Source organism: Bos javanicus, chromosome X (assembly GCF_032452875.1).
Source record: "Bos javanicus breed banteng chromosome X, ARS-OSU_banteng_1.0, whole genome shotgun sequence".
In the NCBI taxonomy this organism is placed as follows: domain Eukaryota; kingdom Metazoa; phylum Chordata; class Mammalia; order Artiodactyla; family Bovidae; genus Bos; species Bos javanicus.
This window is the reverse complement of record NC_083897.1, coordinates 88,703,480-88,716,606: the sequence shown is the minus strand read 5'-3', so window position 1 is coordinate 88,716,606 and position 13,127 is coordinate 88,703,480. Positions and strand designations below refer to the sequence as shown.

General features: G+C 44.4%; 1 protein-coding gene across 1 annotated transcript; it reads right to left on the bottom strand.

The window, feature by feature from the left end:
• Positions 1 to 5,468: 5,468 nt before the first annotated feature.
• On the bottom strand, positions 5,469 to 11,478 carry LOC133243271 (sperm acrosome-associated protein 5). The gene is made up of 4 exons (XM_061409959.1): positions 7,619 to 11,478; positions 7,034 to 7,192; positions 5,761 to 5,839; positions 5,469 to 5,657 (listed from the first exon to the last, which is right to left on the bottom strand). Exons 1-4 carry the CDS (start codon positions 7,752 to 7,754, stop codon positions 5,561 to 5,563), a joined length of 471 nt encoding a protein of 156 aa, XP_061265943.1. The 5' UTR covers positions 7,755 to 11,478; the 3' UTR covers positions 5,469 to 5,560.
• Between the last annotated feature and the right edge of the window lie 1,649 nt (positions 11,479 to 13,127).

The window sequence follows — 13,127 nt, the reverse complement described above, 5'->3', positions numbered from 1 at the left end:
ATGAGAGGCCCGTGCACCGCAACTGGAGAGTACCCTGACACTCACCACAACTAGAGAAAGCCTGCACACAGCAATGAAGACCCAGTACAGCCATAAAGAAATAAAATTAATTAATTAAAAATAGTTCACTTAAAAAAAAATGAGGTACAGAGTGTGTGAATAGTAGCCATGAGGCAGAGTGAATGAAAGTGAATAAACAGTGTTACTGAATGGGGTAAATCTGGGGCACAGTGAGAAGGAGTAGATTTAAATGATTGGTAGAGTCAGGAGGAATGGGAGCCATGAGGGGTGGAGTGAGCTGGAATGGAGGTGACTGGAAGTATTGGACTTTATACCTGAGGGAGGCCTGTCCTTCTGGAAGGCAGTGAAGAAATCCCCCAACTCTTTTGTGTTCCTGAAAAGGGAACTACAAAGTTCCCTGTTTTAATCAGCTCAGGTTGTCATAACAAAATACCATAGACTGGGGGTCTTAAACAACAGAAATTTATTTCTCACAGCTCTGGAGGCTGGGAATTCCAAGATAAAGGGATGGCTGATTTGGTTCCTGGGGAGAGCTCTTTTTCTGGCTTCTCACTGTGCCCTGACACAGCCTCTTCCTTTCTGCAGTTTTCTTATAAGGGCACTAATCCCGTCTAACCTGCGTCCCATCTTCATGATATAACTGAATGCTAATTACTCCCTAAGACCCTATTTCCAAATAATAGCACCTTGGGGGTTAAAGATTTAACATATGAATTTTAGGAGGGACACAATTCAGTCCATAGCAGTCCCCCATACTTCTGCATATTCCAAGATAAATCCTGTCCTCGTCCTTCCTCATGACTCAAATATGACTCTTTTTACCTGCTTCTTTAGATAGCATTACTGACTCGATGGACTCAAGTTTGAGCAAATTCTGGGAGATAGTGAGGATGGAAGCCTGGTGTGCTGCAGTTCATGGAGTCGCAAAAAGTTGGACATGAATGAGTGACTGAACGACTGAACAACAACATAAAACCCTAGATTGCTTTCCTTGCCTTTGAGAAGTTTCTCTTTAAAGAAAGTCTTCCCTATTGCAAAAGCCTGGAAAAAACAATCTCCTTTAGTGTCCCATGCATTTTGCCTTTCATATGACTAAGTAGTAGAGTATGATTAATATGGTAGAGCATTAAAGGTTCAGAACCTGAGCACTGGTTTGCCCCCTGTATGTTCCTCCTCTAGGCCTCAGGGAGACCCAGAGCCCCAACCCATAGGACTTTGACCCTGGTATCTTGGTTACACCTCATATTTCTGTGGTCGGTTCCCAGGAGGAGGATGCAAAATGGGCCTGGAGGGTCACTATCAGATCTAGATTCTCACCTAGTCTCCTTTTAGGATCCCATTTTGCCCCAATTCCCCTGGGGCTTCTGTCTCCAACTCTCTGTACTTATGCTTACTGGTACCAGTTTCTTCATACATCTCTTTCTTTGAGTACAGAATTGTACCACCCTCAGCGTTCCCCCCATCTATGCCAGTGGTATCTCCCACAGAGGAGCGTACCAACTCGGGCCTTCACCACTGCTAGCCCAATAGCGTCTATCATAAGGACTGCTTTACTCCATCTCCATAATTTTATCTTCTTGAGAGGACTACTACCCACTACTTTCTCCCTATGTCTCCAGTGATGCATACTGACTGATCTCTAGAGGACTGTATCATTCCCAGCTTTGCCTTTCTTCTTTCCTGTAATAGTTTCCAGGGAGAGCTACACTATTCCTGGCCTCCCTCCTGCATCTCCCCAGTGGTATCTCCCCACAGGGGTCTGTGGTCCTCAGCTCTATGTTTGTACCTATGAGTTCCCAGGAACCCCCCCAAAATGTGAGTATAACTTGCCCATCGCTAGCCTTTATACAAAAGGTTCTGCTCTTATTGCAAATTTTCAAATTCTTCCCGAAATTCCATCTTTTCCAAACTTTCTCTGCTATAGAGTGGTAACCTTTGTAAAGATGTCTGCTCCCTTGATGATCTGGTTTATTGGCACGGCCATTTTTCTTGCCAGCCACACACAGTCAATGCTGTTACAGAACACTGCTATCAGTGATGCTACGGGCTACTAACACTGATGGTCTTAGGAAGAGCAATTGCCCGGTGACCAGGAATGCACCAATGGTGGGGGTCAAGGACCAAGAAAGTAGTTGTCAGAAGAAGTTGTGACTGATTTTGGAAATTCCAGGCAGATCTCGCCAGAATAAGAATTCTGTTCTTAACATCAGAGAAGGGGATGAAAGAGGGTAGAGGGTTCACTCAGAATGAAAGTGAGACAGGGCTAGTGGTCTGTGGGCAGTTACACGTGTGAGTATGGGCTTTGTAAAGACGTGAATTTACTGGGTGATTACTTGGAGAGGTGCTCTGATATGACCAATAAAAGTCTCCGGGGGTACATGGTGAGAGGTCTGTAAGCTGAGTGATAGCATCTGTGGAATGCACGACAGGGGATGTGGGATGAGTGATAGGGTGTGTAGGGTAATTGATGGGTGTGTTTTTTTGGGGGTGTGTGTGATGACACATTTGTGGGGTTTGTGATGGGAGGTCTCTAAAGTCAGTGATGGGGGAATCTGTAGAGTGAATGATGAGGGTATTTGGAGTGATGGGAGGGTCTGTAGGGTGTGAAATGGGGGGCGGGTCTCTGGAGTCAGTAATGGGTGAGAATGAGTGTTGGGAGGTCCGGTGAGGTCCCTGATAGGGTGGTGATGTTGAATGATGGAGGTCTGCGGGGAAAACATGTTCTTTCCCATTTTTTGGCTATAGTTATGGCCATTTTAACTGGCATTTATGGACTTCTAGCCTGATGATTTGGTGAACTTTCAATCTAACTTTTCCATGCCATCTCCAACTCTTCTGTTTTCTTCACTCAACTGTTCTGCCTTTTTAGACCACTGCCCTCACTCCACAAGTCAGACATGACTAAGTTCCAGGCAAGTTGTTATTTGCTCCCCTCCCTGCGACCTGTTAGGACACTTAGAGGCAAGGAACTAATAGTGATTAAGAACACAGACTCTGGACCCAAAGTGTCCTTAATAACTTTCTAAGTTTAGGCAAGTCTCCAACTTCTCTGCGCCTTAGTTTCCCCATCTGTGAAATGGGGATGATGATGAAGAGAGTGGTAATAATAATACCTACACCATTATGGTTGTTGTGAAGATAATTGAGTGTTTAGAACAATACCCGGCACACATATAATAAACCTTATGTTTTTAGTATATTATTATTTGTTGAGGAGCCTGGTGGGCTGCAGTCCATGGGGTCGCTGAGGGTCGGACATGACTGGGCGACTTCACTTTCACTTTTCACTTTCTTGCATTGGAGAAGGAAATGGCAACCCACTCCAGTGTTCTTGCCTGGAGAATCCCAGGGGTGGGGGAGCCTGGTGGGCTGCCATCTATGGGGTCACACAGAGCCGGACACGACTGAAGCGACTTAGCAGCAGCAGCAGCAGCAGGACTAAAAAAGTGGGGCAAAACCAAAGCAAAATTGAAACGTATATATGTAGATCATAGGATCTTTCATAATTATGTTGAGCTAGTTATTTTCTGAGCTTCTTGGAAGCCATGACATAAAGGGATGGAAAAACACTTGCTTTATTTATCTCAACCATATAGGGAAAGTGAGCCACTTCTCAGAAGCAAAGATTTCCTGGCATTGAGGTTTGAAGACATTTTTCTGATAGTTCAGCCTCATCTGCAATCTTGTGATAAATGCGGGGATAACATTGCTCTATGTGTGACTTAAAATGTCTTCATGTCAGTCAAAGGTGTCCTGCTGAGGCAAAACTAAAGAGATGCAACTCTTCAGGAAACCAAAGGCCTGCCAGCACAAGGGGCTCTCTTATGTTCTGGCTCAATTCAGGGAGAACACCTTGATGGTCAGAAGAATCAGTAAACCCCATGATATAAAATTAGAGATCTAGAGATAACCACTCAAGGAATAACAATGATATACTATAAATGTAAATAAATAGAAGGGATACATGATCAGAACAATGTGAAGGAAACACTAGGGCATCAAATCCAGTTTTCAAAAGCAACAATTGATAATGCCCGTATTTCTTATTTAGTTGCGCTCAGTATTAGTTGCAGCACTTGTGGTCTTTGATCTTCCCTTGTGGCATGTGGGATCTTTTCAGTTGCTGCATGTGGCATCGAATTTCCTCATCAGGGATTGAACGCAGGCCCCCTGCATTGGGAGTGCAGAATCATAGCCACTGGACCACCAGGGAAGTCCCAGTGCTAGTATATCTGCCCCGACCTATTCTGTGGTCAAGATTTTGGCTTTTTCTGTGTGTGTGGACCTTCCCCCTTTCTGAATTTGATCATGCAATCTTCCCAGAAATACTGTGAGCTACCTGCTAGGGTTTTAGAAGATCTGATTTTTACTTAAATTCACCAGAGTTTATCTATGCTTCATTTGATAAATAAGTATCTCATTCAGAAATTGGTATCCAGTGTGATGGTACCTTTTATTGGACCCTCAAGGAAATGTGAAATTTGGTCATCTAGGCTGGTTGAGGGTGAAGGCAGGGGAAATCCAGGTGGCATTAAGGAAGGGGGCTCTGGCATTTCTCAGCATGCAGTGCAGATAGCCGCCTTAATGATCATCTGTGCTTATCTTGAATGAAGTCAGCACTGAAAACAAGGCTTTGGGTAGTTGAATATCCACTGCAATCAAAGAATACAAAGAATGTGAGAGACTGTTTCCTCATGGGGGTGGCTGCTTCCAATGGGGCTGGCCAGCATAAAGGGAAAGAATGGCAAGTTCAAATGCCTAAATTCTCTGCTCAAAATGGACTGTAAAAATAATTATTACCTTGTGCAGCTGTTGAATTCCTGGCCTAAATTCCCAGTTTGTCATTTGAAACTTTGGTTATAGATCATGAAAGAAGGAGTTGGGGGCTGAGAGTTAGAATGGTACTATGTGAGAGAATGTGAATGCTTCAAAATCCCAATTCCTACTGAGCTTCCTGTGTAAGCTGAAACCAATTCAATTTTCCCCTGAAGATTCTGTATTTGCCTTAATTAAACACCCTATAGTTACTTCAACTGGGAGTGATACTTTTTAAGGGAAGCCAATTTTCATACCTCCCTACTCCACTCTTCTACCTCCAGACTTAGAACTGCTTTGTGTACCACTTTATGTACCTTAAACAGACATTAATTCATTTAATTCTCTCAACAACCCCAGGAGATAGTTACTACCACTATCATCCTCATTTTGCAGATGAGGAAACAGAGGCACAAAGAAATTAAGTGCCTTACACAAGGCAACCCAGCTAGTAAGTGGTAGAGATGGTATCTGAACCCAGGAGAACCTATATTCTTAATCACTACATTATCTTCCAGCCCCACCCCAAGTGATCTCATGTCCCCTGATTAGAGCTTTGACTATATGGAGGGAGTGATTGAATAGGGGCACCTTAAGGCACTGGAAAAATGAAGAAAGCCAGACATCAGAGGTTGTTTGCATTGTTTACAGATATCATCCTTTATTATAGCCACAGAAGAAAGAACAGAGAGGAAAATAAAATCTCCATTCCTGGGAAGCTGAGTCATGAAATAATTTTTTTGTTAGGTTTTGCATTCATATGACATCCCCTGAGCCATTCAGATAAATCATAGCCATAACAGTGTTGGTTCCAAGAATCCCTGGGAAATGAAGGGAGAGAGGGAGGATGAAGTGGACAGGCTGATGGGGTGACAGTGGCACTATCCCAGCTACCCAGGGTCCAAGCCATCCCCATGAACGTACCAAGCACTCATGCCACTCTCTGAGGACACTACCTTCTTGGCACACATAATGTCATCCAGAATATGGCGGTTGAGCAGTTCTAAAGAGAAGAGGTGACAGAGTATTCTGGGGTACTAGGAACAGGGTGACAGTATATGAAGGGACCAGGGGTTCTAGGTTTCTTGGAACCTGAATATCTTCAACCACTATACTGCCTGATTCTAGATGACCTTGATTTACTTATCAGCCTGTTATGAATTACATCAACTACCATGTTGACTGGTTCTATAGAACCTTAACCCATTGACTGATCCTAGGTGATTTTGACTATCATGTTGGCTGGTTATATATAACCTCACCCACCATATTGACTGGTCCTGGACAACCTCAGACTCCATGTTGGCCAATTCTGTATGACTTCAACTGTCTGTCATTTTGTTTGGTTATGAATGATCTCAACTGCAGTGGATGTTGGCTTGTTGGGAAACCATTCAACTGCAAGGTTGGCCAGTCCTGGGGACTTCAAACACTATGTTGTCAGGTCCTGGATAACCTCAACACCCATTTTTATTGGCTACAAGTGACCTTAGTCTCCATGTTGACTAGTCCTGTTCAACTGCAGCTACCATGGTGCCTGGTCCTAAATGATCTTAACTGCTATGGTGGATGGACGAGGATGACCTTAACTGTCATTTGGACTAGTTAATAATCTCAACCACCATGTTGACTAGTCCTGGATGACCTCAACCTTCAAGTGGACAAGTCCTGGGTTACCTCTTCTGTCACTGTGGCAGGACTTGGACAGCTTCAACCTCCATTTGGGCTGGTCCCAGATAGCCTTAGTCTCCATTTCGGCCACCCCTGAACAACTTCTACTGCTATTCAGTTTTGTCCTTAACAATACAACACTCTTGTCTGGAAAATTCTCTCCTTTCTGCACAGAGGTACCTTGTTTCTGTTCCTACAGACAGATAGCAGCTTCTTCCCTCTAGGCCTGGACAATCCTAATCCCAAATCAGGACAGTTTCCCCCTCCTGATTCCTAGTCCTAGAAAATGGCAGCCTCCATTCTAGGTGAGGGTTGGGAGCTCTGAGTCCTCCTGACCTAGACAGCACCTCAGGGCAGTCTGGGTAAGGATACAGGCTGGTTGGGATCTGAAACAGCCCAGGCAACTCTGCTCCTTTCCCTATAAATCTTCTGCTTGTTACTCAAGATTACGGCTTAGGCAGTCTTGCCCTCTGCACGCTGGGGAGGCGCCAGGCAGGGCTTCAGTGTGTCCTCAGTGCTGCCTCACCATGACAATCCATGTGGCAGAGGTTCTCGCTGGGTGTAACACCATTGTAACACCACCAGGCGGAATTCAGCTGAAAAATGCCATATTCACTGCTGCCATCGGGATTGTGGTTCACGAAGGAAGTGTCAAAGCCACTCTCATAGTGTGCCATGCACAGCCCTGGAGCAGGGAGGGAAAAGGTAGCAGAGAGGCATGAGTCCTGGGAAGAGGGAAGAGGGTAGGAGGGAGTGGGGCAGGCATGGTTTTCCTCTCAGTTGTGGGGGTGATGATCTTGGTTTGGTGGTGGTGTTGATGTTGGTGACTCTGGAAAGGTGTTGGTAATGGCAGTGGTGATGGCATTCATGGTGATTTAAGCAGTGGTGACATTGATGGTAATGATGGTGGTGTTAGTAGAGATGAGGGTAAATGGTTGGGAAGGCAATGATGAAACTAGAGTTAGTTAAACTACTCATAACAGTCAGAGGGTGACCAAGAGGATCATTCCCTAGCCTGGGGAGATAACAGATAGCAAGGGGGTGGGGTCTGGGTCTGAGTGTGGTGGGCAGCTCACTGCATGGGTGGGATTTGGGGCAACTGGGTTCTCACAGTCTCCAATGGTATAGCCCTTGAAGCCGTTGAGGCCTGCTGCTTCCAGCTTCTTTGCCAGGTCACAGCGTTCGTAGATCTTGGCCTCCACGTTGGCAGCCATCAGGATCACCACAATAGTGCCTGAGACCTGCATTATGACAGCCGCAAGTCGTCCTAACTTACTCCCCTGCTTCAGACTCACCCTGCAGTGTGCAGAACTAGGGGTTACTGGAACTCTGGGCTTTATGAGCAAAGAGCTAGGTGATAGATTTTAGAACACAGAGGCCAGAGAGAGGTTTGGGCATCTCACCATCTTCCCCTGTGCCAGCTCTCTTAAAGACACACACAAAGAAAAAAGAAATATACTGATATATGCACAGAGGTGGAAGGAGACAGGGACAGGGAGAAACCCAGAGATGTCAGAAAGGGATGCAGGGAGAGAGGGGCTTGGGACACCCAAGGGACTGACAGGACCCAAGTGCTAAACCTCACACTCAGCACATATTCCCTGATGTTCCTTAACACTGTCCCACTCTATTCCCATTAATCATGCTCTACCACTGGGTCACCTCCATTTGCACTGACTCTGCTGAGTAGTCAGCTCTAGTCACTACACCATGTCTACCACCACCTCAGATTCCTCATGCTCTATAAAATATGATTACTGTGCCCTCACCCTCTGCTCCACATTACCTCCCTTTACTCACTCTCAGCACCTCCTTCATCTCCCTTCGCTTAATGTGCTCTGTTCCACCCTCATTTACTGGAATCTGCCCCACATTATATATTACATATACATGTTCACTCTACTGCTTTTTCACCCCCATTCTCACTCTACTGTTTATTCCCTTGTCCACTTACACTGTCTTGTATCCACTTATATTCATTCACGCTGGGCCCTGTGTTACTATAATTCCGTAACCCTCTACTTGCTATAACCCAAGCTCTCTCACATCCTTTCCTTCTTCACCTCATTTCACTCCCACTCAGACTCTCATTTCCTACTTTAACCTTCACTGCCTGACACTGCATCAAATGACTCCCATCCACTCTCATGCGGCCCATCCTTCAGCTTTATTCATTGACTCTGGGTCTCATTCTCGCCTCATTCACTCTCTTTCTGCCCCTTCTTCACTTCTATTCTCTCAAGGGCTGCCTCCATATTACCTGCATTTCCTGGAACTGTATTACTTTCAAACACTAGCCCAAGTTATCCACACATACTTACTCTACGCTTGATCCCCTCTGTTCTTTCTCATTTTTCACTGCCTCTATCTTCACTGCCTCCATTTACTCACATGCTGCCTCTCATTGTCTCATTCATTTAAAGTCATTCCCAATGTAACCCCTGTTTCCACTCATCACTCTCGTTCTGCTCCTGATTCATGTTGAGTTGCTCCCACTTCATCCCACAGTACCCTCACTGAGTCACACTCTGTCTCAGATTTACCACTTTTTACTCACATTGGGCCTCATTTCCCCCACTTTACTCATCTTGGGCCAAGTGACCTTCACCCTCTCTCCTTTTGCTGTATAATAGCCAGTTCCTCACCTTCTTCTGCTCTTTAATTCCATCCTCTATCACTCTGACCATCTTTACCTCCATTCACATACATGCTTCAGCTCATTCACCTGGGCTGATTCTCAGTGGGATCCCTGCCCATTACTGGAATGCTACCCTGCATTTCCCAATCTAATCCCAGTCAGTCCAATATAATCCAATATGCCAGCAAATTTGGAAAACTCAGCAGTGGCCACAGGACTGGAAAAGGTCAGTTTTCATTCCAATCCCAAAGAAAGGCAATGCCAAAGAATGCTCAAACTACTGCACAATTGCACTCATCTCACATGCTAGTAAAGTAATGCTCAAAATTCTCCAAGCAAGACTTCAACAATATATGAATCTTGAACTTCCAGATGTTCAAGCTGGCTTTAGAAAAGGCAGAGGAACCAGAGATCAAATTGCCAACATGTGCCAGATCATCGAAAAAGCAAGAGAGTTTCAGAAAAACATCTATTTCTGCTTTATTGACTATGCCAAAGCCTTTGACTGTGTGGATCACAATAAACTGCGGAAAATTCTGAAAGAGATGGGAATACCATATCACCTGACCTGCCTCTTGAGAAATCTGTATGCAGGTCAGGAAGCAACAGTTAGAACTGGACATGGAACAACAGACTGGTTCTAAATTGGGAAAGGAGTACGTCAATGCTGTATATTGTCATCCTGCTTATTTAACTTATGTGCAGAGTACATCATGAGAAATGCTGGGCTGGATGAAACACAAGCTGGAATCAAGATTGCTGGGAGAAATATCAATAACCTCAGATATGCAGATGACACCACCTTTATGGCAGAAAGTGAAGAAGAACTAAAGAGCTTCTTGATGAAAGTGAAAGGGGAGAGTGAAAAAGTTGGCTTAAAACTCAACATTCAGAAAACGAAGATCATGGCATCTCGTCCCGTCACTTCATGGCAAATAGATGGGGAAACAGTGGCTGACTTTGTTTTTGGGGCTCCAAAGTCACTGCAGATGGTGACTGCAGCCATGAAATTAAAAGATGCTTACTCCTTGGAAGAAAAGTTATGACCAACCTAGATAGCATATTGAAAAGCAGAGACATTACTTTGCCAACAAAGGTCCATCTAGTCAAGGCTGTGGTTTTTCCAGTAATCATGTATGGATGTGAGAGTTGAACTATAAAGGAAGCTGAGCGCCAAAGAATTGATGCTTTTGAACTGTGGTGTTGGAGAAGACTCTTGAGAGTCCCTTGGACTGCAAGGAGATCCAACCAGTCCATCCTAAAGGGATCAGTCCTGGGTGTTCATTGGAAGGACTGATGTTGAAGCTGAAACTCTAATACTTTGGCCACCTGATGCAAAGAGCTGACTCATTTGAAAAGACCCTGATGCTGGGAAAGATTGAGAGCAGGAAGAGAAGGGGATGACAGAGGATGAGATGGTTGGATGGCATCACCGATTCAATGGACATGAGTTTGGGTAAACTCCGGGAGTTGGTGATAGATAAGGAGGCCTGGTGTGCTGCGCTCCATGGGGTTGCAAAGAGTTGAACACGACTGAGCAACTGGACTGAACTGAATCCAAGTCTGCCCCTCATTCACCTCTGGCCAGTTTCCTTCCTCATAGTATCTTCACTCAAACAAACTTGACCCAATTCACTTATTTACATTCTACCACATATTCATTTCCATTTCATTTTATTCTGTCCCTTGTGCACCCCATTCTTCCTTCTGTGCCTGACATGACTTTCATTCTCTGCTACTTTTCCCCTAAATTAGCCTCTTTTTATTCATACTGTGGGCCATAGACCATCATTCATGTACCCTTCAATCCTTGGTACTCATATCAACTTGCACGCTCTTGCTTTTTCAACCCCATTCACATTCACCACCTTCCATTGCCCCATTCACTACCTTCCATTGCCCCATTCACTCACAGTCCCCTTCCACTTTCAATTTTTGTCACTTAGATGGTACCTCATTTTCCCATCATTTATTCAGTATCATCCATAAATTGATTCAAATTGATTCAAAACTGAATGCACAGTCATTCCCTCATGCCCCACACTACCCACATTCACTCCACTCTACTGCTCATTCATCTCCCTGCCATCATCCTTTGTCTCTCCTCACCATTTCATTCCCAGTTTGTCCTTCATCATTATTCATCCCTCCTGCCCCCACAGGTCCCATGTGTCTCTGTTTAGTGACACATCTGTCAAGACAGAAAAGTCTGATATATTGTTCAGGATTCAGTTTGGCTGCACATACAAACACCACTCTAAACACCAATGGATGGAACAGGATGGAAAGTGATCATTCTCTTGGAGGCAGGCAGTTTAGGGCTAGAGTGGCAGCTCCAAGATCACCAAAGAGCTGGCTGCTCCTGTGCTGTACCTCTGCCAAATTCACCTGCTACCTCATGGTCCAAAATGACCACTCACAATAGCAACGGTTTTGAGAAAATGTATCTTAAGAACAATTGTAATGACTTACCAGTAAGGTGGGGTGGGGGCTTTAAGTGAGAGTGTCACATGGTGCAGATTCTGTGGTGGGACCAGCTAGCTGTCACATTTTCACACCCCTTCACCAGTTATCTGATGCTTAGGCTACTGAATGAATTTGTACCCATAAGGACTGATGGTAGAGGATGCCTAGGACAGAGAGTGGGCATCCTAGCTCCACAGCAGAAAAATCGGTCTCACATAGTTTGTGGATATGCACTCTGAACCCTGGGACAGTTTCTGTAGGGCTGTATCACTAGTTCAGGGACATTTTTGGATCTGGCAGTCATTGTACTCCAAGACCCACCAACTCTGTAGGATTTTCCTCTCTATGTAGGGGTGCGTGTATGTATGTATATATACAAGGTGGTAGAGAAATTATGTTTACAGGCTGGAAGAGGCCAGAATAACATGGGCCCTAAAGGTCCAGATCCTCCTGTTTTCCACCTTCTGATGCATTCAGAGAGTTGACAAGTTTTGTATCCAGGAGGTGCAAATCCTTAAGAGTGCAAGAGACCTGAGTTACTTTTCTGCTTTCTCTCTTTGCTTTGTCTGTTAGGAAGCTCCATATGTATTCCTGGCCAAAAAATATTTGTTGCCTTGTTTTTAATGGTTCTGGAATAAGGACCCTCAGATACTTTCCAAAAGTTCTGTGGTATACCAAATAAACAAAGTATTATTGGCTAGAAGTTAAAGATCTGATCTTGGGAACCTTTGTGACCTTGGGCAAGTTACTTAGTATCTCTGGGACTCAGTTTCCTCACCTGACAAGAGGGAGGACCACAGGATTGTTCACAGAAAATGGGGAGTATCTGAGGCAGGTCATATGTGCTTCACACAGTGTCTGGCACACAGGAGATACTGAGCTAGGTCTGAGCCTCCATTATCACTTACTGGGCCCGTTGGCAGAAGCCTCCTCACTATTCTTCCTGTTTTCATCCTTGCCCTCTGAAATCTATTATCCACAAAGCAGCCTGCAGGTCATCTTTTTATTTTTTCCTTATTAGTAAAAGTTTTATACAGACACATGTCTAATTTTATCTTAATCATCAATATCATCATCATCATCACTTACATACTAGCACTTGGTATGTGCCAGGGATTGTTCTGAACTATTTACAATTAACGGTTCATTTGTCACCACAGTCCTATAGGTAAGTGCTGTCATTATCCTCATTTTATAGATGAGGAAATTAAGCCCAGAGGAGTTAAGTCCTGCCCTAGATTACATAGCTGTTTCTATCATTTTATTTGGTTGGTTGGTTCTGTCTTCTTCCCTGCTATATTCCCAATGTCTAGAACACTACCAGGCATACAGGAGGTGCTTAAGTAAATTCCTGCATAGCTCATATTCTAGTGGTGCAAGACAAGCAATAAAAAAAAAAAAAGAGTCAAATATACATGTATTTAAAAAGTTAATATATAATGCCAGATTGCTTCAGACTGGACTTTTAAAAATCTGACACCCCTCCCCTTAATGGCATCCCATTATGTCCAGAAGG